General features: G+C 36.4%; 1 protein-coding gene across 1 annotated transcript; it reads right to left on the reverse strand.

Annotated features, from left to right (window-relative positions):
* Positions 1 to 14,189: 14,189 nt before the first annotated feature.
* Positions 14,190 to 15,011, reverse strand: LOC149232824 (protein CYSTEINE-RICH TRANSMEMBRANE MODULE 12-like). Its single transcript, XM_089376583.1, has 3 exons — positions 14,802 to 15,011; positions 14,600 to 14,693; positions 14,190 to 14,507 (listed from the first exon to the last, which is right to left on the reverse strand). The coding sequence occupies exons 1-3, from the start codon at positions 14,860 to 14,862 to the stop codon at positions 14,462 to 14,464; spliced, it is 201 nt and encodes a 66-aa protein (XP_089232709.1). The 5' UTR covers positions 14,863 to 15,011; the 3' UTR covers positions 14,190 to 14,461.
* Between the last annotated feature and the right edge of the window lie 9,916 nt (positions 15,012 to 24,927).

Below are 24,927 nucleotides of genomic sequence, written 5' to 3' on the forward strand. Positions count from 1 at the left end.
ATTTTGTGGGTTTTTTGGCACAATTACTACAAAGATGTGGGAATCGATCCTCTCTTGGAGTTCTACTACCTGTTGTTTGAGGACCATTACCTAATCGTTTTTGTCTATTAGCTCCTTGGAAAAATTTCCTTTTTCACTCTCCACCTGGGCTATCTGTTTGGATTGTACATGTTTAGATGTAGGCATTTGTAGCTTGTGCGTCAACTCTTGGATTTCGACTTGTAAGCTCTGAATGATGGTTTCTAAAACAACCTTATTATTTGGGTTAGCTCTTAATTTGACAATTAATTCTTTGAAGCTTTAATTATGCAAGTGGAGGGATCTAGAGGTTGCATTTTCTTGCTTTACCCTGGTGGAAACATTTCCTAATAGTTTCTTAGCCTTACTGATAGTCAAGGCATTTTTACTCAGCTCACTATAGAGGATTTCTCAAGTCTTCTTGTGACAATTTATTTTATCTCGTAAAGAAATACTTGTCATATCTAGGGACAGAACCACTGCCCTGAATTGTGGTCCTAATGGGAGGGACTATGCAGAAGGATGATATATGGAGAATTTCATCTGGTTTCTTTCTAGGTCGATGGCAGCTAGGATCCTTATCTGATAATAAATTGAATGTGTTGCTAGTTGTTGTTGCATTTCATTTTTGAATCTTTTGTTTCTCTCCTCTCTTCTTTTCCTCTCTTCCCATTTAGGGTCTGGTGTTGATGCACTTCCCAAAGAGCCCAGGATTGCTACCTCTGTGGACATAGAAGTGGCAGCTTGCTCAGAATCTTCTAGGAGTATCTGGAAGCCTGGCTAGTCTAAATTCCTATCGACCATCCTAGTATCAATTATTGATCTGCTCCTGGATCTTAGCTTTCTTGTTTGATGATGCCACCTCCATCTCTATGTCTCCAAATTCATCCACGCTTCTCTTTGATGTATTCTCCTTTGAAGAAAGTGTTTCAATTTCCATTTCTATATTAATGAGCCAATAATTCAATTAGCCTTCCATTCAACTTTAGGTCTATACGCATGCTCATAAGCTGAAGCATTTATATCCCTTCTTCTCTTTGATATGACACCATGAAGATCATATTTCCACATGTCTCCCATTTCAAAATTAACCTCTTTAAACATGTCTTCTACTTGTTGAAGGGATTTTTTGGTGTTAACTGTGAATGGACCTATCGTCCTACCCAACTTAAACATGTAGTCCTTTTTTCCAGGAACAAAGTGGAGTTAATCAACATTCAAGCTCTATCTCATAAATGCTAGGGCAAATATTCTCATGGGCATGAAAATAGGAAAGTGGTATGGGGGAAGTTCTGACCCATAGACTCTGATCTCAGTGTAGCCCTCAAACAAGAACCAATCACCCACCCTAATATCTTCACTAAGGTGAAGTATTTTCATTTTCTGGGGAATAATTCTAGGAGGGCAAATGTTATTTATAATTTTTAAGGCGGTGGACATATAAGTGGAGATAAACTGAGAAAACCCTTGATTATCTGGCATTTTCTTTGAGGCATTGTCCCAATCAAAGACAAACTTCCTCTGCTTGTGAGAATTTGTGATACTAAGGCCCAGATACTAAAATTCTTCTATGTGGGTATAGAGGAAAATATAAAAAAAAAAAAATAGTATACGAAAAAGGAAGTGATGGGAAAATGGTTGAACTAGAGTTTTATAAATTATGCAAGGAACGAAGGCATATCCGAGATGATATCCAGCTGCATCATTGTGTGTAGGAATCCTATGGCGAATTTAATAATATTGGTAGTTCCTTCTTCCCCAAAAAGCAAGGTGATATCGGTCAAAATAGGTTTTACAGTTTCAAAAAACATTGAAACAGGGAATCTATCTGCGATGGGGAGGGTTTGATTATTGGATGCTAAAATCAACTAGAGGAAGGCTTGTTGTTCTTCTCCTAAGTGCCCATTATTCGTGTAGAAGTGGGTAGCTTCTCTAAACCTCTCAGGGTTGGGAGATTTTGGTTACATGATATCCATTTGATTTAATTCTAGCGTGACTTCCAAAATATTTTCTCTAGTGGTGGTTATGAAGAAATTCCCCTATTTAAAATAGGAAGCTACGAGCCAAGAAACAAATTTTGGAAAATGGTAGACTGTGGGAGATTTGGTGATACAACCATAAATATACGACTCAAAACTGGTTTTCTCTTTTTAGGTGACGATCGTATAGGTCGAAACAAAGATCAGACAGGTGGTAGAAATATAATGGGTCGCGGATTTTGGCTTTTGTGTCCATGAGAGGCTCAGTATGGCCAAAGGTTTTCACCTCTCAAGTTTTAGGGGTTTTGGGCTCTAGATTTTTCATTTTAGGCATAACGGAGAATGAATGAGTAACGAAGGATTATAGGTTACCTGGTGGCCTGATTAGGTGCTCAAAATTCAAAGTTATCAGATCGGTGTGGAACATGGATGACTCCATAGTGCTTGTCATCCTGAATCTTGCACAACACGTTCCACATGAAACAAATATCGTATGCTCCCATAATCATGTTCTTTTCACTCTCCCAAATAGGCAAATTTAAAAAAAAATGACAGCCCAGTCAGTAGTCTGTACTGCTGATGTGGCACTGACTGGGTAGGTCTATGTGGCAGTTTGACTGGTCAACGGGCTCCTCCGACGAATGGTAGGCTAATAAGTGTCAGTTTCTTATTGGATGAAATTTTGTGTTTCTGATTGGCTAGATTTGTGGCCAGCCACAGGCTAACATGTGGCCTAACTGGAGGCGGCCATGTGGCAGCCTAGGTGCCACCAAAATTATGGGTCAAGTCTGGGCAGAGGCAACAAGGTTGAAGTCACAACCTCACACAATAAATCCAAAGCCTCCACCAACGTGATATCGCATTTGTTTCATAACCATATGGTTCTCCACGTATATTTAAATGTTAATAATGCACCATTTGGGGGTAGGGCCAGCCCATGGGGATCAGCCTTGGTCGCACCACCAGCAGATGACCACTGACGAAGAGCTATGTGTGGGCTCGACTGGCGGGGTCGAGCCGTTGACCTTAGCCCCAAGCACGTGGCCCCCCCACGTTGCCACATTTTTCGGAAATAAGGCGTTAGAGGACATTTAACACGTTCGACAAATTCGCCTGATTTTCAGCAAAATTGTCACTCCATTAGCGCATTTTGGGGAAAAATTGTAGGATGGTGTCAAATTTTGGGGAATTTGCTATGCGATTAGCAAAAGATTGGAAAATGTCATAACTTCTTCAGTTTTTTACCAAATCAGGAGCAAAGAGATACTACACATGCATTTTTGGGCATTTTGGAGCCATTGGAATAGGTTTCAGAGCTTTCTGAGCATTCCAAATTGATGTATTCACATTTTTTAGCATAATAGAGAGGGTCAAGCCATTGGAAGCTGGACCAAGGAGACGTAACCCAGGAGGGGTGAACTCCTTCATCATGTGTGACTATGATATTGTTTATCATGATGTTTATGTCTATTATATGTTATTGTTCAATCATTTGTTTATTTTAATTTGCACATAAAATTACATAAAAGCACTCAAAAACCCATGTTTAAACTTGAAAATAATTTCATAAATCCTCAAGCACTTTTAATATACTATGAAAAGGAATTTTAGCACAACAAATCTAATGTTCCCAATCAAATCAAGTTTTGGTATCAGAGCTCTTGGTTTTATTTTTGCAAGAAGTGTTTAACTGTTTGCAAGTGAATGTCATGCTTACAAGGTTAAAACTCAAGAGACAAGAAGGGAAGTTGGTTGAAAGCCTTGAAGTTACAGTTCAGACTCTAATGAGCATTTCTCATGAAGGATAACCTACAAACATGACAGAGGATGAGAGGGTCTTCACGAAGGCTTTCTTTGATATGATAGAGATGGTGAAGGGGCTCTATGAAGAGAGGAATACTAGACTACAAGGGGAAAGATCCAAAACTCCCAAAGGAGAAGGTTCTTCAATAGGAGGTAATGGAAATGGAGGTAAACCTCCAGCCTCTCCACCATCTTCTTCATCTTCTTCTTCACAAGCATCTTCACCCTCTTCCACTAACACAACCCTTACTCATACTCATCAACATACCTCAAAAGGAACTGGTAAATCACCCTTATTAAAACTTGATGTTAAATTTGAACTCCCCATGTACAATGGTGAAGTGAATGCAAAGATGCTTGACAATTGGGTTCGTTAGTTGGAGGTATATTATAGAATTCAAAACCTTCAAGAGGATGACATAAAGATTCAATTAGCTTCCTTGAGGATGGATGGTGTAACACTAGTATAGTGGGAATCAAAGACACAAGAAGAGATAAAAAAAACACGATAAGATCTCAATTTCTTGGTCTAATTTCATTTTTACAATTAAAATACAATTCTACTTTCTAGCTTATATGCAGAAAGCCAACATGAATTGGCAGAACTTTAGACAACTTAAAGGTCAAAATCTGTAATACTACACCCAAGAATTCAAAAAAGGGTCTCTAATGTTAGGCGTAGATTTGAAATCACAAGAGACGTTGTTGAAGTACATAGGGGGTCTACATAGTTACCTTAGGCATACTATCCTTATGTTTAATCCAAATAATCTAGATGAGGTGTGTGTGGAAGCCACTCATCTTGAAGCAAGATGAAAAATTATATGAGAAGAAGGTAGTAAAAAGCCATTTAAGGGTAAAGAAAAAGAATAGGGTTTCAAAGGAAAGAAAAATGAATCCATTAAAAAGGAAGGAGAAAAAATAATATGTAAACATTGTTCCAAAGAGGGTCATGATGAAGCTAATTGTTGGAAGCTTCATCCTGAGATGAGGTCTAAGAAATTCAACAACAAAGGAAAATAAAAGACAGCTACCATCATTCAAGAGGATTTGGGATCCGATTTGAGTGATGAAACTAAAATTACAGCCATGTGTATAAAATGAAAAGAATCCATTACGAGCACTAGTATATCAAATTGTTACACTAGTACTCCAAATGAAGAAACAAGGATTGAATTATTTCAAGTGAGGGTAATCTCAAAACAAACACAAATTGACACACTATTTGATAGTGGGTCTCAAGACAACTTGATATCTGATGAATTAGTCAAGAATCTTAATCTTGAAACCATTTTACATCTCAAGTCATATCCATTGGGTTGGATATGCAAAGACACAAACTTACAGATTACAATAAAATATATTCTTCGGTTTGCAATCACAATAAACTTCATTGATGAAGTTCAATTAGATGTTGTACAGCTTGATATTTCAGGAATTTTTTTGGGTAGTCCTTACCTCTATGATAGGAAATAAATCTTCTATCATCATGAAAGCAAGTACCAATTGTTCAAAGATGGTGTGGAGTATATTGTGAGAACTCATCGCAAGAAACTAAATCTTTCATTAGTTAATGCAAGGCAAATGAAAAGACTAGTTAATTCGAGCAATAACTCAGTGCTTCTTATGATCAAACCAAATGTTGATGTTGATTATGAAGTGCTTGATGGTTGTAATTCAAAATTGAAAACTGATTTGGTTGATGCAGTTAACCATGGTGATGAGTTGTTTCAGAAAGCAAAGGGATTTCCTTCCAAAAGGAGAATCCAGAATGAAATACCCTTGCAGAAAAAGTGTCTTATTCCTAACATTGACATGCACTAGATGTCAAGAAGGGAAAGTGCAGAAATAACAAATCAAATCCATGGGTTGTTGAACAAAAGGATCATCCGACCATTTCCTTCACCATGTGGTGAACCTATTATTTTGGTGCCCAAGAAGAATGGAAAGAATTTAATTAAATGGGGTTCAAGGAGTGGCTATCATCATAGTAGATTTATTGAAGGAGACATATGGAAGATGACATTCAAAACCAAGCAAGGTTTGTTTGAATGGCTTCTTATGCTTTTTGGTCTTTGCCATAATCCTACTACTTTCATGCATATGAAGATGTATTGAAGCTATTTCTAGACATGATAGTCTACTTGAATGACATTTTCATTTTCATAAAATTTCATTATGAACATGTCATGTGTGAGAAAAAAATACTTGATGTCATATGTCAAGAATATTTGTTATTGAAGATGTCAAATTATGAGTTGGATAAAACTTCTTTGATGTAATTGGGGCATGAAATTGGAGAAGGTAAGCCGAAGTTAGACCTCTCCAAGAATGATGCCATTATGGATTGGTCAATGCTTAAGATATTCATTTGGATAAGAGTTTTTTTGGGAGCAACACGATGTTGGAGGAAAAATTTTGTTAAATTTTCTTCTATTGTAGCTCATTTTCATTCTTGGCATTTGTGCAAAAGGTATTCCAGTGGGGAGGCAAACAACAAGAGGCATTTGATGATTTGAAACAAAATATCAGTTCAGCCTTTATACTTTCTCTTCTAGGCTTGAAAAATTCATTTGAGTTTTAGGTTGATGTATACGACTATGCCATGGGCTCAGTCCTTATGCAACATGGTAAGCCCATTTGATTTCATTCAGAAATTTTCAATGGTGCAGTGATTAATTTGTAGCAACAAAGGCACTTTCATTGGATGGGTTTTCTTCTACTATTCCATTTGGTCAAAGGAATAAGAAAGGTATAGGAGACAAGTTTTTGGATTTACTTTCTATGCCTATTGTTCGTATTACTTTCCTCAAGCATCATTTCTTTTTGCATGAAAGTTATGTTCATCAAAATACATACTTTCAAGATGTACATTCAAGCTTAAGTCAAAGGAATCAAGTAGAGGAATTTGTTTACCATTTGCATCATAATGTCTTCTATCATCTTGGTAAAATGATGTTTCTATTGATGGTAACTTGGAAAAAGCCAAGGAGTTCATTCAATGACTCCAAATGGTACATCAAGCAGTGCAAGATCAACTTGAAAAGAGAAAATGCAAGTACAAAACAAGGCACGACAAGCATCGTATAGATCACAAGTTCCAAGTCAGTGATGAATGGATTAAGATTGGAAAGGTGAGGGAACTGTACCCTCACCTGTTGGACAATTGAAAGTAATCTTTTGGGGTCCAAAAGGCTTCCAGTGGGGAGGAATGATTAGGTGCTCAAAAAATAGCTCAAAATTCAAAGTTTTCGGATCGGTGTGGAACCTAGATGACCGTGTAGTGCTCATCATCCTGAATCTTGTGCAACTCATTTTGTGTGAAATGACACTGTATGCTCCCAGAATCATGTTCTGTTCACTTTCCCAAACAAGGGAATTAAAAAAAAATTGGCAGCCTAGTCAGTAGTTCGTACTGTTGATGTGGCACTGACTCGGAAGGTCTATGTGACAATTTGACTCATCAACAGGCTCCTTCGGTGAATGGTAGCCTGACAAGTGTCAGTTTGTTATTGGATGAATTTTTTCTTTTTTGATTGGCTAGATTGGTGGCCAACCACGGGCTAACACATGGCCCAGAAGGAGGCTACCATGTGGCAACCCTGGGGCCACCAAAATTATGGGTCAAGTCTGGGCAAAGGCAATGGGGGTCAAACCCGCGACCTCATACAACAAGTATAAAACCTCCAACAACTTTCTATCGCATTTGTTTCTCAACCATATAGTTCTCTGCATATAATTAAATGTTAATAATGTGCCATTTGGGGCTAGGGACAGCCCACAGGGGTCGGCCCTTGGTCGCACCACCAGCACACGACCAGCAGCGATGAGCAGTGCGGGGTCCTGGTTGGTGAGGGCAAGCCATTGGCCTTAGCCCCGAGCACGTGCCCCCCCCACGTGGCCACATTTTTTGGAAATAAGGGGTTAGAGGACAGTTAACGCGTCTGAAAAATTCACCTAATTTGCAGCGAAATTATCGCTCCGTTAGCACGTTTTGGGGCAAAATTGTAGGATGGTGCCAGATTTTGAGGAATTTGCGGTGTGGTTAGCAGAAGATTGGAAAAGGCCATAATGTCTCAAGCTTTTTACCAAATCAGGAGCAGAAAGAGGCTACACAGGCATTTTTGGGCATTCTAGAGCCATTAGAACAAGTTTCAAAGCTTTCTGAGCATTGTAAACTGATTTATTCACATTTTTGAGCTTAATAGAGAGGGCCAAGCTATTGGAAGTTGGACCAAGGAGATGTAGCTCAAGAGGGGTGAACTTCTTCATCATGGGTTGTTGTGATACTGTTTATGGTGATTTTTATGTTTGTTATTGTTTTTTGGTCATTTGTTTATGTTAATTTACACATAAAAATTACATAAAAACACTCAAAAACCCATGTTTAAACTTGCAAATAATTTCATAAATCCTCAAGCACTTTTAATATATTCTGAAAAGGAATTTTAGAATAGCAAAACTAATTTTCCCAATCAAATCATGGTCAGATGCAATTGGACGTAGTGGCGCTAGAAGAGCTCTGCACTGCTGAAGGTCGAACAATGTTGAGAACAAGCAAAGCGATGAGGGATTGTCATTTGAATGAAAAAAAAATTGAACTCCAACGACTAACAGGTCGAGGTTTTATGAGCGGAAAATACGGTGGAGTGACACACGGGAGAGACACGTGGAGACATGTAAGAGCGACACATTTTGCTACTAGGTTGAATGAGAGATGAGAGGGAGGGGTCTGTCACCCTGTATAAACATGCTCACCTGCTGACGTCGATGTTCTGTTGGTGGGCTTAGTGCAGGCATGGTCCCCACACTCTGTTGAGGTGATTGAACAATTTTAAGAGCGGGGTTCAATCCCCCATAGTTGATCATGGTTTTTGGTTGGCAAGCATGCTCACTGATTTTGACTAGTCCGGGGGCTAGTGTGAGCTTATATGCCACACCAGTTACCCTACTGAAATTTTTTTTGGGCCGAGCGGCCTAAGGATGGACGACAATCCACCCCACAACTGCTTTTCAATTAACTCTTATGGAGATGATACGTCGGTGGGGCCAATTGCATCTATCTTTCACTCCTTTGTCTTTTTCCTAGGTTCTCTTCATTTCTCCAATGTCCCGTCTTCACCTTCTCTTTTGTCTTTTAAACTTGTAGACCAAAATTTTCTACAGATCAACCACTCTAGGAGAATGTATAGGTCACAACAGGTGGCATTAAAATCACACAATATCCAATAAGATAAATAAATATACTACATGACATTTAGTGAAAGAGTATGATGTATAAAGTTAGATATAAATAGTGAATATATTATTATAAGATTAAATTTATATAATAAAATTAATCTATCATATTTTAATGAAACAATACAAATTATTTTTAAAATTATATATATATCTGGAATTCATATAATTTGAAGAAGACAATATTTTCTTGTTATTTAAAATGTGACTACAAACACTATACTTTAAAAATAGAAAAGCTAAAACATAAAAGAGTTCCAAATATACCCAATCCAGCCCAAAAAAAAACACTTTAAAAAAGCTTAATCTTCTAGGAATTACTAAATTCCAAATTAAAACAAATTCACTATTTTTTTTATAAAGAGAGAGAAAATCTAAGTGAATTTAATGGTGAAGAACATTAACTTCTTTGTAAAAGGTGAAACCTTCCCCTTATTCTCTCAAATTTCTTTATAGTGCACATATCTCCAAGATGAATATATATATATATCATGGTGAATGTGGTTGCCACTATAACACTAAGAGTATATACAACAACTAGTAAGCAGAAATTTATGACTTAGCAAGAGGGTGGGGAGGCCTACTCCTTGGGCTTTATTACAAGGGGCCAAAGATGTTCCCCGTGGGATTTGAAACCCAATTGAGGAGACAATAACCCATTTTTCCAAGCATTAAATAGTCCCATGAGGAGACACTTAAAGTGAATTGCTAACTTGTTGGAATAATATGGGTCTTAGATCAAACCTAAAAACTACCACAATAACACCAAGAGTATATCCAACACCCAATAAATTAGTAAAAAAAACATCACTTTAAAAAATCTATATACCTTTACTATAAAATATATATATCCTATTAAATATATATATCCGAGAGCCAATGCTTTCTCTTAAATCTTCATAAGGGCCTATAGATCTTTGTAATAATAGTTTTATACTTCATTATCAATTGGTTTTAAATATCGTGTTTAACCTCAAACCGTAAAAAATATTACACGATTCTTCTAATACTCCACACACCTCTAGAATACTCTAGTAAATATTTCTTGACACAATCATCCTGAAGAATTAGAAGAAAATAAGTAAATACTAACCGAATGTTTTTTAAATATTAATATCTTAAACAGGCCATAATTTTTTAATTAAATATTGAAGTAAATAAATAAAAACTAAATATGTATGATAAAAAAAGATTCGATGAAAATTATATAGCAAAAAATTTAGTTGATGTGTTTGAATTAATTAGTATAGTTCATCTTGAGGAAAAAAAATTGTGTCATACATATTATAAATCAGAAACTTAAATTAACAAAAAAAACAAACAAACAAACAAAAATATTTTTAAATATTTCTTTTTTTAATGTTTTTAAAATTGATCTCTTTCAGAGGAGATCTGATTCTGGGTAAAAATAAACTCTCAAAAAGGAAGTATATGGATAAAAATAAACTCTTAGAAAGGAGGTATATGGTCAATGAGTAGTATAGTGTTCAAAATTTTACAACAAAAAGAGTTAGGTTTAAGTCAATCTCTTCCTGACGAAATCTGATTTTGGGTAAAAATAAACTCAAAAAAAAATAAAGGATCAATGAATAGTATAGTGTTTCAAAATTTTACAAGGAGAGTTAGGTCTAATTGGTCAAAAGGAAACACCAGAAGCAAAAATACATAATATACTATGAGGCAAATGGATCTGAGTTAGTAGTAATAACTTTCTGGTTGTAACTCAAAATGGGGCTGGGATTCCAAGATACTGGTCTATACGCTCCATCCTAGGATCCAGGTCCCTCCTGAGTGATAAATATTTGCTCAGATCCAAGGCCTTCTTGAGTAAATTAGCATATTTGCTCGATCTAATAGAACTCTACGTAGCAAAAATTTATGTATAAACACCTCATCTTTAACCATACGAAAAGAAAAAAATAGATAAATGAATATTTATTTTTATTTATTGATCGATCCTTATAATTTACATTAGTATTCTGTCCGGGTTCACAGCACATTATAAATTAGTATTCTGTTAGGGTTCACCACAGTGTCATTCAGCATCTTCTCCTTAATTACCGTTCAAATTGGTAATGAGGTTACAGAATGGCATCTTCTCGTCAATCACTGGTCAAATTGGTAATGAAGTTATATTATGGAAAAAAAAAAAAAATTCAAAGTCTTTGATGTAGTGCAGAAGGATATTTCCTTAAAAACAAGCCAATAACATTTAAAAAAAAAAAAAAAAAAAAACTAAAACCTATATGCATTATAGTAAAACGTTTTCCATAATTAAATAAACTATTGTAATTTAATTAGAATATAATTCAAATGAAAATTAAAAAAATTACTATTATTACAAAAAATCATAAAGGTAGGAATATAAATAACATCATGAATTATTATAATCAATATAGATATATTAATAAAAACATGTTAACAATTGGACTAGTAAATCATTATGATGACAATGAAAATAATAGAGAAATTTATAAAATATTTCATGATGAAGATAATAATAAATAATTAAAATAAAATAAACAATATTGAACTGGTCGGCTTTACTTCACAATTTTTTGATCATATTTAAAACTCAAGTTTCTTTTTTTTGTAAATCAATATTGATGATGAGTCTTGAGTCTTGTTCTAGACTTGAAATGTAAAGAACATAAAATGAAGACTGTGAAATGTCTGAATTCTGAACCTCAATCACAGAAACTTAAATTAAAAGAAATAATTAAATATCTTTTAAATATTTCATTTGTTTTTTTATGTTTTTAAAAGAAATGTATTATCTGTAAAATTGGAAATTTCATACAAGTACCGGATGGGTTAGGTCAATCTATTTCAGGAGAGATCTAATTCTGTGTGAAAATAAACTCTCCGAAGGGAGGTATAGGATCAATAAGTCGCATAGTGTTCAAAATTTTACAACAAAAAGAGTTAAGTCTAGGTCAATCTCTTCCAGAGGAAATCCGATTTTGGGTAAAATTAAACTCTCTAAAAACCTAGGAGATCAATTAGGAATGTAGTGTTTCAAAATTTTACAGAGGATGAATGAGTAGTATAGTGTTTCAAAATTTTACAGAGAGATAGGACTAATTGGTCAAAAAGAAACATCAGAAGCAAAATCTGATGACGAAGTCATGATATACTATAAGGCAAATGAGTTAGTAGTAATAACATTCTGGTTGTAACTCAAAATGGGGACTGGATTCCTATATACTGGTCTATACGCTCCCATCCTGGATCCAGGTCCTTCCTGAGTGAAAAATATTTGCTCAGATCCAAATCTTTCATGAGTAAAGAATATTTGCTCGATCCAATAAAACTCTACCCAGCGAAAATTTATGTCAAAACACCTCATTTTTAACAAGATGAAAATAAAAAAATAGATAAATGAATATTTACTTTTATTTATTGATCGATCCTTATAATTTAAATTAGTATTCTGTCCGGGTTCACAGCACATTATAAATTAGTATTCTGTCAGGGTTCGCCACACTACCATTCCAGCATCTTCTTCTTAATCACCGTTCAAATTGGTAATGAAGTTACAGAATGGCATCTTTCCTTAATCACTGTTCAAATTGGTGATGAAGTTCCATAATGGCATCTTTCCTTAGTCACTGTTCAAATTGGTAATGAAGTTACATAATGGAAAAAAATCCAAGTCATTTATGTAATTTAGAAGGATATTTCCATGAAATGAATTTTCAGTGTCACCCTTGGAAGACTAAAGGAAAGAAATGAAGTATAGTTTTTAGAATAAAAGATTGTGTTTTTCCTTTGGTTAATAAATTTGGTAACATGAATTTTAAAATAATTTGATAATATAATTTTTAAATTTTTTATTTAAAATATAAATTTTAATTTGTTTAAAATTTGTTTTTAATATATAAATAAATTTAATATTTTCAAAATTTTTGAATTTTATAAATTATACCAAACTTACACAAAAATAGCTACTAATTTTTTATTAATTTCAAACAAAAATAATTAAAATAATTATAATTATCAAATTCATGGTTAATAGTACTGGCTTGGGCTAGTGGGAGATGAAATGTTAATATGCTTCGGTTTGGTTTAGTTTTACTTTTAGTCTCAGCCTTTATGAAAAAGATAGTTTTTCTAAGAATTTCCTTAGAACATATATGGATAATTGCTTTGAGATAACTAGATAGAAATAATTGTGAAATATGAATATAAAAAAAAAAAAACAAACAAACAATTTTATCATCGTTTTAAAGGGTTGGAAAGTTAAGAAAGAAAGAATTCTTAAAACGAATTAAGATTTATTTTCTAAATATGTTTAGAATGTCTATTTATTTATCAGGGAAAAATTTTAGACAAAAAAGTTTTGAAACAAACTAATGTGGTTAGATTTAAGTTTTGAAAATAAAGTGCAGGAGAAAAGAGGAAGCAGGTTTTTCTTCGAAGGAGAAAATAGGAAGCAAGTTTTTTTTTCCAATTATATATCTAAGATTGTTAAAGTTGTTATATTATTTAGAATTATTCAAAAATTCAGAATGAATGAGGGAAAAAAATAATTAACAGAAAACATTATTGTTAAAGGAAAATTGATATATCTATATATATCTATATATATATATATATATATATATATATATTATTCTTTAAGATGTATGCTATCTAATTTTTTCATAATTTTAATAACTATTTTGATATATTTTTATAGATACTACATTTTTTTATAAAAAATGTAAATTTTAAATTATTTAAAATGAATTTTTGAATACATAAATAGATTTAGTGTCAAAAAATATAAATTTTAGATAATTTAAGATGCGTTTTTGAATACATAAATAGATTTAGTGTCTTGAATAACCATTAAAATTCTATTTTAATTTCCGAAAACTAAAATTTGAATTTGAATTTAAATTTAATAACTATATTCATAAAACAATTATAGATATTACAATTTTTTATAAAATTGTAAATTTTAAAGTATTTAAAATAAGTTTGTAAATACATAAATAAATTTAGTCTCTTGAATAATATTAAAATTTTATTTTAACTTTAACCACTGATTAAATTATATAGCTTACCATACAACTACCTACAACTATCTTTGAAAATGAAAATAGAAAAGATAAATTATCTTGAAAATGAAAATAGACAAACATTCTGAAGAAGGAAACTCATATGAAACGTGAAACTTAACACCCTCACAAGATGGATTCATCTTATTCTCCGATCCTAAATCCAAGTTTACATCTATAAATCTTTGCCAATTGCCAATGCCTGTAAATGAATGGCGAACTGACACTAAATAATACATACGGAAGATTCATGTTCACCTGCTGGTGCTGGTGATTTCATCTATTTAGAGCCATCATGACCCACAATTATATAAAAACCATGTTCTACAACCATAAAACTTTAATTATTTTTCCCAAATATAAATCCAGTGCTGGCCATCAGCAACATGTCTCGCACAACCAACAACAGCACAGAGCCGCGAGGCTGCAAATCCATTAAAATGCAGAAATCAATAAGGCAAAATCATAACCCATATATACCTACAGAATAGTGAAAATTTGCAATTGAATTCATACCATCCTTCAATAAATCCTTTCTCTCCTCTCTGCTGCGTTTTTACAGGCGCGGATGATTCAGCGTACTGGGTAGGAGGAGCTTGCGTTGGATACCCTGATAACAACATCAAAATTCTTTTTATGCAACTACAAATTATTTGTGATTATCTTTCAAGAAAATAATTGACGAAATGACAAAAGCAGGAGGACAAGAGAACCGAACCTGGCGGAGGAATTCGTTGAGGGTAGCCTGCGGGTGGTGTTGAAAACTTGTTGTCAGTCATGGCTGCTTCAGATTCGATTCAAACTCACAAAAATGAAGGGAGAATAAGCAATAATAATGAAGCGGCTGCTTCAGATTCGATTCGAACTCGCAGAAATGAAGGGAAAATGAGCAATAATAATGAAGCGACTGTGTTGTCTGTGTGGATTAGATGGGATGTTACATATATATATATATATAAGGGAGTATTATCCGCGTTCACTCGTAAAAGAAATCCACTTCCCTACGCATGAAACATGACAGCCCCACTTTCCCTGTCCGTTCTCCTACCCAGAGCTACCGACATCCAGAACATAACGAAGGGCACGTGGGCGGTCATGTATTTTATTGTGAATTCCTAGCCTCCGACACATCCTCGCACCATCCGGTTGACAATTGTGCGTTGATTATGTAGAGGCGTGCGTTTTGAGACTGCAGGTTGGCGGAATCTTGCGCGGCGTACGCTAATTTCCAATTAAATCACCTGCTTTCGACGATATTTTAAAGCGTATTCTGAGTAAAACTAATATATATATATATATAAACGAGCACGTTAATTTTCAATATTCATTTCTTAATTACGATTGGAAGTGTCTACCAAGGCGATGAATGGTTTAGAAGGTTCAAAGGAGTCTGAATTTGGATAAATAATTTTAAAAAATTTAATGTCAATGAATGTTATGCTGAGTGGTTGAATGTTATCTGGGTGGTTGGCAGGGTTTAATAATAACCTCTTGATTCGGTCCCAATTACTGTTGCGACATGAAATGTTGATGTCAGATGACACAACTATATGTAACATGATGTAAATGATGGGATCAGCCATGTTTGAATCATATTTTTATTTTTGATGGTGGAAATGGATTCCAGAATTTCCATGATTTTCAAGCAGAAAACAGATAAAAAGGCAGTCTAGTTAGACTAAGGCATTATGATCTAACATACTTTAGACTTATTAGAAATACTCTTTTCTGGTCAAAGTATTTGGGAAAAAGTCCCACATCCCTTTTTATCATTGGCTGGGCAAGGTTCAAAATTGAACAGGCCACAGCCAGTCAAGAGGGCTTCAGAACATCTCAAAAGTGCTAAGTCAAAATTAAATGTAAAAAAAAATGTAAATTTTTATTTATATTGGTTAAATCTAAAGGCTTATTCTACCACCCAACATGATGTGTAAAGATATCAATCCATTAGCAAAATTGAAATTTTATTTATAGTAGCTAAAAAAAAGATTAAAATAATTATGTAAAACATTTAAATAATATCAACTCATAAAAAAATTACTAGATCCTCTAAACTCATATTAAATCCCTATCTAAAATAAATCAAGCTAATTTAAATAATATAACAAAATGATTTGTGAAAAGCTGTTACTGGAGTTTGGACCTGGAACTTGGTTGGCAACTTGGCAAGTTGCCCTTATGCACCGAGTACGCAGCCAGCCCTTACTCACAATGCAAATAGCAAAACCAACGATATTTTTTTGAGTCTCTTGAGATATTCTATTTAAAAAACAATAAAACAATTACACCAGTCAATTAACCTCTGCTTCATCTATCAAATCAATTCGTGCATGACACTAATTTCACTCCCCACCACATCAAAGACGCTGACAGATCTTCAATGCCTTTGCCAATAGTGCACAGTTGCTTTTCTGCATAGTTGCTCTTCTTTCCTGGCAAAGGCTAACCAGCCTGTCATAGGGCATTAAATGCCCAAGTATATGCACACTCTATAACAAAATAATACACAGTCTTTACTTTTAATTTATGTAGCCACCAAAAAAATGTGTGTTATTTTGTTATAAAGCATGCATATACCTGGCCATTTAATGCCCTATGGCAGGCTGGTTAGCCCTTGCCTTCTTTCCTTCCTCCCAAAGCACATTTAATATGATTATTTTTGTGGCAAAACAAAAATGAAAATGAAGGACGCGGTTTCTGCATCTTGCGGTTTCTGAAAAAAGATTCAGTCGATCCTATCTTGTATCAAGTCAAATATTTGTCTTCAATGCTAAAAAGAAATACCTATTCAATTCATGTGTGCTTTGCTTTTATTTTTGAAGACGAGGGGGAAAGAACAAAAAAATGGGGCATCCACCATTTATCAGGCATTGCAGGTGGCTCTGTGGTCCACATGGCTATCTGAGATTTTATTGATAGGGTATCTATATGCAACACAATTTCTTTCTTTCTTTAATGGATCAAGGCAATCCTGACAAAGCCATAGTTGAGGACAATGAATTACAGTCAGGTCTCACTGTAATGGTGGAGGAAACGATCATTGAAGGGATGAAGGGAAGCTGGCTTGAACTGGTTGTTAGAGGTAATGACCATCTGGAAGCATTCAATCTGACTTGAACCGAACGGGGTTTGGGGGAATACCTCATAGTTTTGAAACCCCCTAGTATCAATCAACCAAGTGATGGCAGGCTAGGTGAGGTTGATTTGACAAGGGTGTGGTTGACAAGAGTGGAAGTGTGTAAACATGGCATTAGGATTGTTATGTATCTCATGTCAGACTTGAACTGTAATGAAATCTAGGGAGACAAGCTACCACATCCCCAGTCGAATGACCAGGTGGGACACTTGAATCCTAACCCCCACCGTCTCGCACACTTGACACCCCATCTGATGATGGCATATCTTTCTAAAAGAGTTGCCAACATGTCTTCTTGAGAGAAGTGTTCACCACAATGTGCCAAGTGGAGGAGATATTGAGAAAAGAGTCTAGACAACCATAATTCACAAGCATATTACCCACGTAGTTCCATGATCATAGAGATGGATGGGAATGGTGATAGGGATCCTAACAGTTTGAGTGGAGATTCAACATAGTTCTTCCAATGGCCAACTCATAGAGATCTTATGAACAGTGGTGTCGTTTTAGAGTTTGCGAATCATATGGATTATGGTCTACGAATCTCCTTCCATAAGAAGTTTAGAAAAGGCTTAATTTTTTTTTGTTATATCCAAGTCTTCAATGGGAGTAGTGGGCTTTGCTACATTATTTCTATTGATCTCAAGCATACCAAAGTATATGTAAAGAGGTGACCCAACATAATTTCTAATCTATTTTAATTAGGATTTGCTTTGAGGCGCCATCAAAATTTAATTTGAGAAAGGAGAGAGGTGGATGAGACTAAGACAATGGGATAACTAGGATAGGTTGTCGGATTGGAGAGGAAAGAGGGAAAAGGGGTGGGGAAAAGTTCCATCTACTAAGAAGCATGGCTTCATTATGGTTACTAGCCTTGAGGGTGCTAGGGAAGAGCACTAATAGTTTTTGTAGTATTCCTTTGTGTGATGTTCCAAAGAGAGTCAAGAGGCAAAGAAGAGTTTTTGGAAATGTGGCAATTGCACCCCTTCCACACAACCCATAGTAGGAAGCCAAGAAAGAGTGTCAAAATGAGGTTTAGGATGTGGTTGGAAAATTCTTGGCTTCACCATTGCGAAATGGTGTTTGGAATTCTTAATAGACACTGATTAGAATAATTGAGGCAATTTTTGAATCGAAACCAAAGGCCATTGGAGAAGGTACAACTATTAAATATTCTTTCAAGACATAGAGTGGATGAGATGGAGGGCGAATCTGGAGGGACCTTGATGGTTGCAATTTTGGATATTATCACATGTTAAAGCTTGGTTTTGCACCAAGAGCCGCGAGAAGGAAGAAATTTTTGGCTAGGTGTTATGCTTCCAATTTTTATCTAGATCTCATCTCATTGTAGTTCTTAATGTCTCGCTTCGAGATGGTAAGCTTCTTGAATGGTAAAGGATCCCTTTGAGTTGTAGCCCCATTATAGTCTATTTGGCTTAGAGGACAATGGGATTAACTATTGTTGGAGGTTACACCAGAAATGGCTCCATACTTCCCCCTCTCGCTTGGGATGCCAATCTTCTTATAGTAGCCATTGTCTCCATTGTTGAATTTTCCATGGCATGTGAGAATCTAGGTTAGTGTCTTAAAATATATGACATAACCAACTCAAATACCTCAACTTATCCTACTTTGCAAAGAAGAAAAGTACAAATCAAATGAATCAACTAGTGCACATGACAACTTTTTAAAAAAATCAACCCTTCTTTGTTATATTAACAAACTCATAATATAATTGTCTAAGGCTCCCGTACTAGGGATAATAGCCCTCATACATCCACAAGTACAAGATACAAACCAGGGTTGTTGTCAAACACCTATGACAACCAAACTGCGCTAAACAAGATATGATGACTGTGTAGTTGATGTAGCATGCAATCACAACTATTGTGGTCATATCTTGAACACTTGTGGGTCCTTCGCTGTCATTCTACAGTACTACCACTATCAATGGTCCTAGTCCTTTAGGTCACTGAATCTCGACTATCCAATCTTCCTTTTAGCTTATCATAAGTCCATCTACAACCAGCACATAGGGTCTTCACGCTCATTAGCTTCTCCTTAGTCCTTCAAGGCCATAACACTTTGAGTCTTCTTTCCCACTACTTCTCCTCAATTACTTAGCAACTTCTTCCCACTATTGTCTTCCTGTCCTACTCTAATGAAGACAAACATAGGGCAGGAGGGTTGCCACCTATCACTGAAAGACGTCCTCCTCCCACAATGAACTTGGATTGTGCAATATTGCCCCTCTCACTGATCATACCTTCAACCTATTCAATCTTCTACTTCTAGCAACTACCTTAGTCCTTCAAGGTGCCGCACTTAGGTCACACCAAGAATCACTCTCTCATTTCCCTCCAACAAACCACAAATTCCCTTCAATTTTGTCCAAACCTGGACTCCTTCATGCACTACATCTTGTTCTTTAGCTCTACCCATTCTTAAGTCACTACTTGAATAATCTTGGGCTAACACAAAATTGCTCCTCTGTTTTGAAATAGCTCCTCTATTGCATAGATATGGATCTCAACTATGTCGGTGCACCAAACCCTGAAGTTGCTCCATAAATATGCCCTCTTCTAGGGCTTTTTCAAGCTGCCCTATGTTCTACAATTTGATTCCTCAAATTGCACAGATATAGGCTCTTGAATATGCCCTCATTTATGGCACCTTTTCACAGTCAAACTCTTCTATCTTTGCCCAGATATTTGGCTCTTAAACTATTGATTCAAACCCCAAAAGTAGACCTCCAAAACTCTTTAGATCTGCTCTAAATGTACTGCTAGACTTCTTCCCTTCAATCTAAGGATTGGCACCAGATCTTCTGTCATCTAGTTTTCGTATCCTTTTGTTGTCCATGCACTATGGACAAACCTCAAAAATATGTTCTAAACTTGTGCGTATTCCTTCCATAGAGCCTCTATCATGTGTGCGGCTTTTTGAGGGATCTCAGCTCCTAGTCTTAAGTATGATCCAAGACTAACAAGTTCAAAACAAACCCTACTCAAGGCTCGGTCATACTCAAACTTACAATTAATCATGTGGCCTTGGCACAAGAAATTGCACCATTAACTTTTGCATAGATCTACCTTCAACAATCCTTAATCTTGATCCTCTTAAAGCCCATAAGGTCTCCTTTAATAGTTGTGTCCATCTAAGTTCATATGTCCTTCTTTTAGAACAAGATCTACCCTAATCTAGGGGTTGTAAACCTTTGTCCTGAATGCTTCAAAACTGATCCTGAACTCTTGGCATATAGTCAACTTGAGAATCAAATCAAGCCTACCTCATCTAGATTTCTAGATCTATCCAGAAGTAGGTCTACATACTGTGCTTGACAGAGGTAAATTTTTCCTTCATTAGGGCTACAAGATGACCCTAAGTTACGATGATATATTTTCCTCTCTTTTCCTTGTGACATCCCTCAATAAGGCCTTATACACATTCGTTGGTTCATCAAGATGTGAAACCTTCCTTCTAGACTAGTGTGAGGCCTTGTGTCCCTCTAATATTTCACTTGGCAAGGGTCTCAGCCCTCACCCATATATCTAAACTATTATGGCCTCTTATCTAGAGATATTCTTCCCAAAAAATTAGCACATATGTCTCCAAAATCTCAGTTTCCTTCCTTCCTCATATGGTCGAATCAGATCACAAGAAATAGGTCCATTATCATAATTTTCTCTTCTTTATATTGGCCCTAGTAGGATGCGACTACCTCATTATGATCCTCCTCTTGATTGAAATGTCTTCGGCCTCCCTTGTAGCCCATCTAGGCCTTCAACTTGACCTCTTTAGAACTACATCTCAACCCTCTTCAATGATCAAGAGAGCTCCTCTCCACTTGATAATCTCTTGCCTAGCCTTAGGCATTCTTAAATAGTTTTTCCTAGGCCTTCTTAGGAACCCTCTAGATATTAGATGAATTTCCACTTAGACTTAGGATTTTAATTTATTTTTTTTCTCTTAGAATTTTAAACCCCGTTTGGGTCTAAAACCCCTTCACTTGGGCCCTTTTCCCACAAACTTCTTTTGTGAAAAAACGTATCACAAACCCCAAATATGGGCTTGTCGAATACCTCCCAATCTACACATTGCAACACTCCCTTTTAGCGAGGGAGGTACTTCCACTGCTTAGAAGTAACCAACATCACTGGTGACACTAGCGAATCTCAAATCGATCATTATAGCATAACCTGCGGACTAGATCAATGTTCCTATAGTGTGTCTACCTCATTGAAACCTGAAGATAATTAGATTCCTCAGAGTTTCTCCCTCTGAAGCTACACTCCCTCTGAGCCTGCACGATCTCCACTGGCTCACATGCTTCCACGTGCAAGCTCTTATCCATTGACCTCTCAAAGTAGCTCTGATACCATGTTGAATTTTCCATGACATGTGAGAATCTAGGTTAGTTTCTTAAAATCTATGACATAACCAACTCAAATGCCTCAACTTATCCTACTTTGTACATCAGAAAAGTACACATCAGTGAATCAACTAGCATACATGACAACTTTTAAAAAATTTCAACCCTTCCTTGTTAGATTAAAATTTTTATAATACAACTATCTGGGGATCTCGTAATAGGGATAATGCCCCTCATACGTCCACAAGTACAAGATACAAACTAATGTTTGTTTTCAAACACCTATGACAACCAAACTTCCCTGAAAAAGATACATTGATTGTTTAGTTGATGTAGCATTCAATCACAACTGTCATGGTCATATCCTGAACACATGTTGGTCCTTTACTCTCATTCTGCAGCACTGCCTCTATCAATGGTCCCAGTCATTTAGGTCACTGAATCTCATCTATCCAATATTCCCTCTAATTGATCATAAGTCCATCTATAATCAACACATAGGCTCTTCACACTCATTAGTTGCTCCTTAATCATTCAAGGCCACAACACTTTGAGTCATCTTGCCCATTGTCACTCCTCAGCTACTTAGGGACATCTTCCCACTATTGTCTTATTGCGCTACTCCAATGAAGACAAAGATAGGACAAGAGGGATGCCACCTATTACTACAAGACATCCTTTTCCCACAATGAACTTGCGTTGTACAATATTACCCCTCTAGATGATCAGACCTTGAGCTTCTTCAATCTGTCACTTCTAGAAGCTACCTTAGTCCTTAAAGGCACTACACTTATGGAACACTGAGAATAACTTTCTCGCTATGCTCCAACATACCACAAGTGTCCTTCAATTTTTTCCAAACCTAGACTCCTTCCTGCGCTGCATCTTGTGCTTCAGCTCAACCCATTTTTTAGTCACTACTTGACTAACCTTGGGATAATACAAAATTTCTCCTCTATTCTGCAATAGATCCTTTATTTCAAAAATCTGGATCTACATTATGTTGCTACACCAAACCTTGAAACTACTACATAAATTTGCCACCTTTTAGGACTCGTTCGAGCTTCTCTTTGTTCTACAATTTGTGTCCTCAAATTGCATAGATTTGGGCTCTTGAATCTGCCCTCATCTACGGCACCTTTTCACTGTCAAACTATTCCATCTCTACCCAAATATTAGCCACTTAAATTGTTGCTTCAAACCCCTAAAGTAGACATCCAAAACTGTTCAGATATACTGGAAATGCACTTCCAAACTTCTACCCTTCAATCGATGGCTTAGCACCTAATATTTTCCCTCATCTAGGGATTTTATCCTTCTATTATCCATACCCTATGGATAGACCTCAAAACTCCTTACTAAACTATGCATATTCCTTCATAGAGCCTATATCCTGTGCACTAAATTTTTAGGGATCTCGACTCCTAGTCTTAGGTCTAATACAAGACTAAAAAGTTTAGAACATACCCTATGTAGGGCTCGACCCTACCCAAACTTACACTTAATCATGTGGCCATGTCACAGGAAATTTCACCGTCAACTTGTGCATAGATCTACCTGTAATAGCTATTAATATCAACCTTGATAAAGCCCAAAAGGTCTCCTTTGATAGCTGCATCCATCTCAGATCATATTCCCTTATTTTAGAACCATATCTACCCTAAACCAGGGCTTGTAAACCTTTTCCTGAATACTTTAGAATAAATCCTCAACTCTTTCCATCTAGTCAAGTTGAGAACCAAATCAACCCTACCTCATCTAGCCTTCCAGATCTGTCCAAAAGTAGGTCTCCATTCTATGCTTGACTGAGGTAAATTTTCCCTTCATTAGGGCTACAAGATGATCCTAATTTACGACCATAGCTGCTCCTCTTTTTCCATGTGACATCCCTAAATAAAGCCTTATACACATTCATTGGTTCATCCATATGTGCGGCCTTCCTTCCAGACTAGTGTGAGGACTTATGGTCCTCTAATATTTCACTTGGTAGGGGTCTCGTCCCTCAACCAGAGATCTGAATTGTTGCGACCTCTTATCTAGATATATTTTTTTTGAGTAATTCTAATTCTATTAAGAGAAACAAAAAATATAATTACGAAGAGGCCACAGCCTCAGTCGATAGCATTGAAGTCCATCAGGAGCATCTGAACTGCCCCATATTTGGGAAAACTAGTTTGCCATAACTAAAAACCATACAAATAACCCAGAGCTAATCAACAAAGAAACCAGAAGAAGTTTTGACATAGCATAACATGACACAACTGAAAGTATGACAGATCTGTCGATCGATTAGACAAAAAAATCAAACGACTAGACCACACTAGTCAGCATCAAAGACCTGAGATGGTGTGTGAGTGGCATCACATGCCACATGGCTTCACTTGGGCTCATGCTATTCAGGGGTATCCTCGACAACGTGGCAAGCGTACTGGTACCAAACTTCATCCGCCTCCACCACACTGCCTTCCTCCACTCCACTTGGTGGCTCCCTCGCAAGAAGAGTGCCTCTCGAGCTACCAGTCATAGCTACTAGAACAGAAGCACCAACTAAGCTGCCACCTGGTGGCCTAATGTCTCCAGTGTGTCCTGCTCCTGCATGCAAACTGCCATGCCGAATTCCTCTACCTTATTCCTTTGGGAGCAACCTAGAGTTGCGTCCAATTCCCTATGCTCGTTCCTCCTGAAGTTGTGTTTCAGAATTTCTCACAGGTGCATTGTGCTGCTCGTTCTCTTTTGAGAAGACAATGGTGACATTCGCCATGATGATAGGCCTGTTCAGGTTGCTCTAGAACCTCCATTGAGTCGAGTGAGGGACCGAACTAGGTTGCAGAGGAAAAGTGGTTGTATGAAGCCTAAAATCTCTGTGCTCATCAGATGAAGCCTTCCCATGACCTCGGCCACTGTGAGTTTGAGGATAATGTCTGAGTGGCGAGCTGGGAGGGGGAGAATTTCCATGGGGAGGATGAGGAGAGGTAGGTTCCAAGCTCTGTGCTACCTGTGGGCGAGCGTTGCCACCATGGGTACCACCTCCGTGGCTCCTCATTTGGTGACGGACCATATCAGTGTGGTGGGTTTGGAATTCCGCAGGAGAGAAAGCCTGGAAGGATAGTAGATTATGAATAGCAGGTGACTAGGTGGGATTCAGAGGACAAAGCCTGGAATGGGAATAATGATGCCCATTTCGAAGGTCAATACAGCATAGAAGCCAACAGCGTCTCCCTGTTACAGTTTTTCTACAGAGATTTCCAGTAAGGGGCAAACAAATTGTGAGGGAAGGAGGGCAAGCTGAGGGGTTGAAGATCTCCATGTTATGTCGAACAGTGTCCGAATCTCAGT

The sequence above is a fragment of the Pinus tabuliformis genome, chromosome J, assembly GCF_031772625.1.
Source record: "Pinus tabuliformis cultivar Carrire ecotype Pingquan chromosome J, CPIR1, whole genome shotgun sequence".
NCBI classification, from domain to species: domain Eukaryota; kingdom Viridiplantae; phylum Streptophyta; class Pinopsida; order Pinales; family Pinaceae; genus Pinus; species Pinus tabuliformis.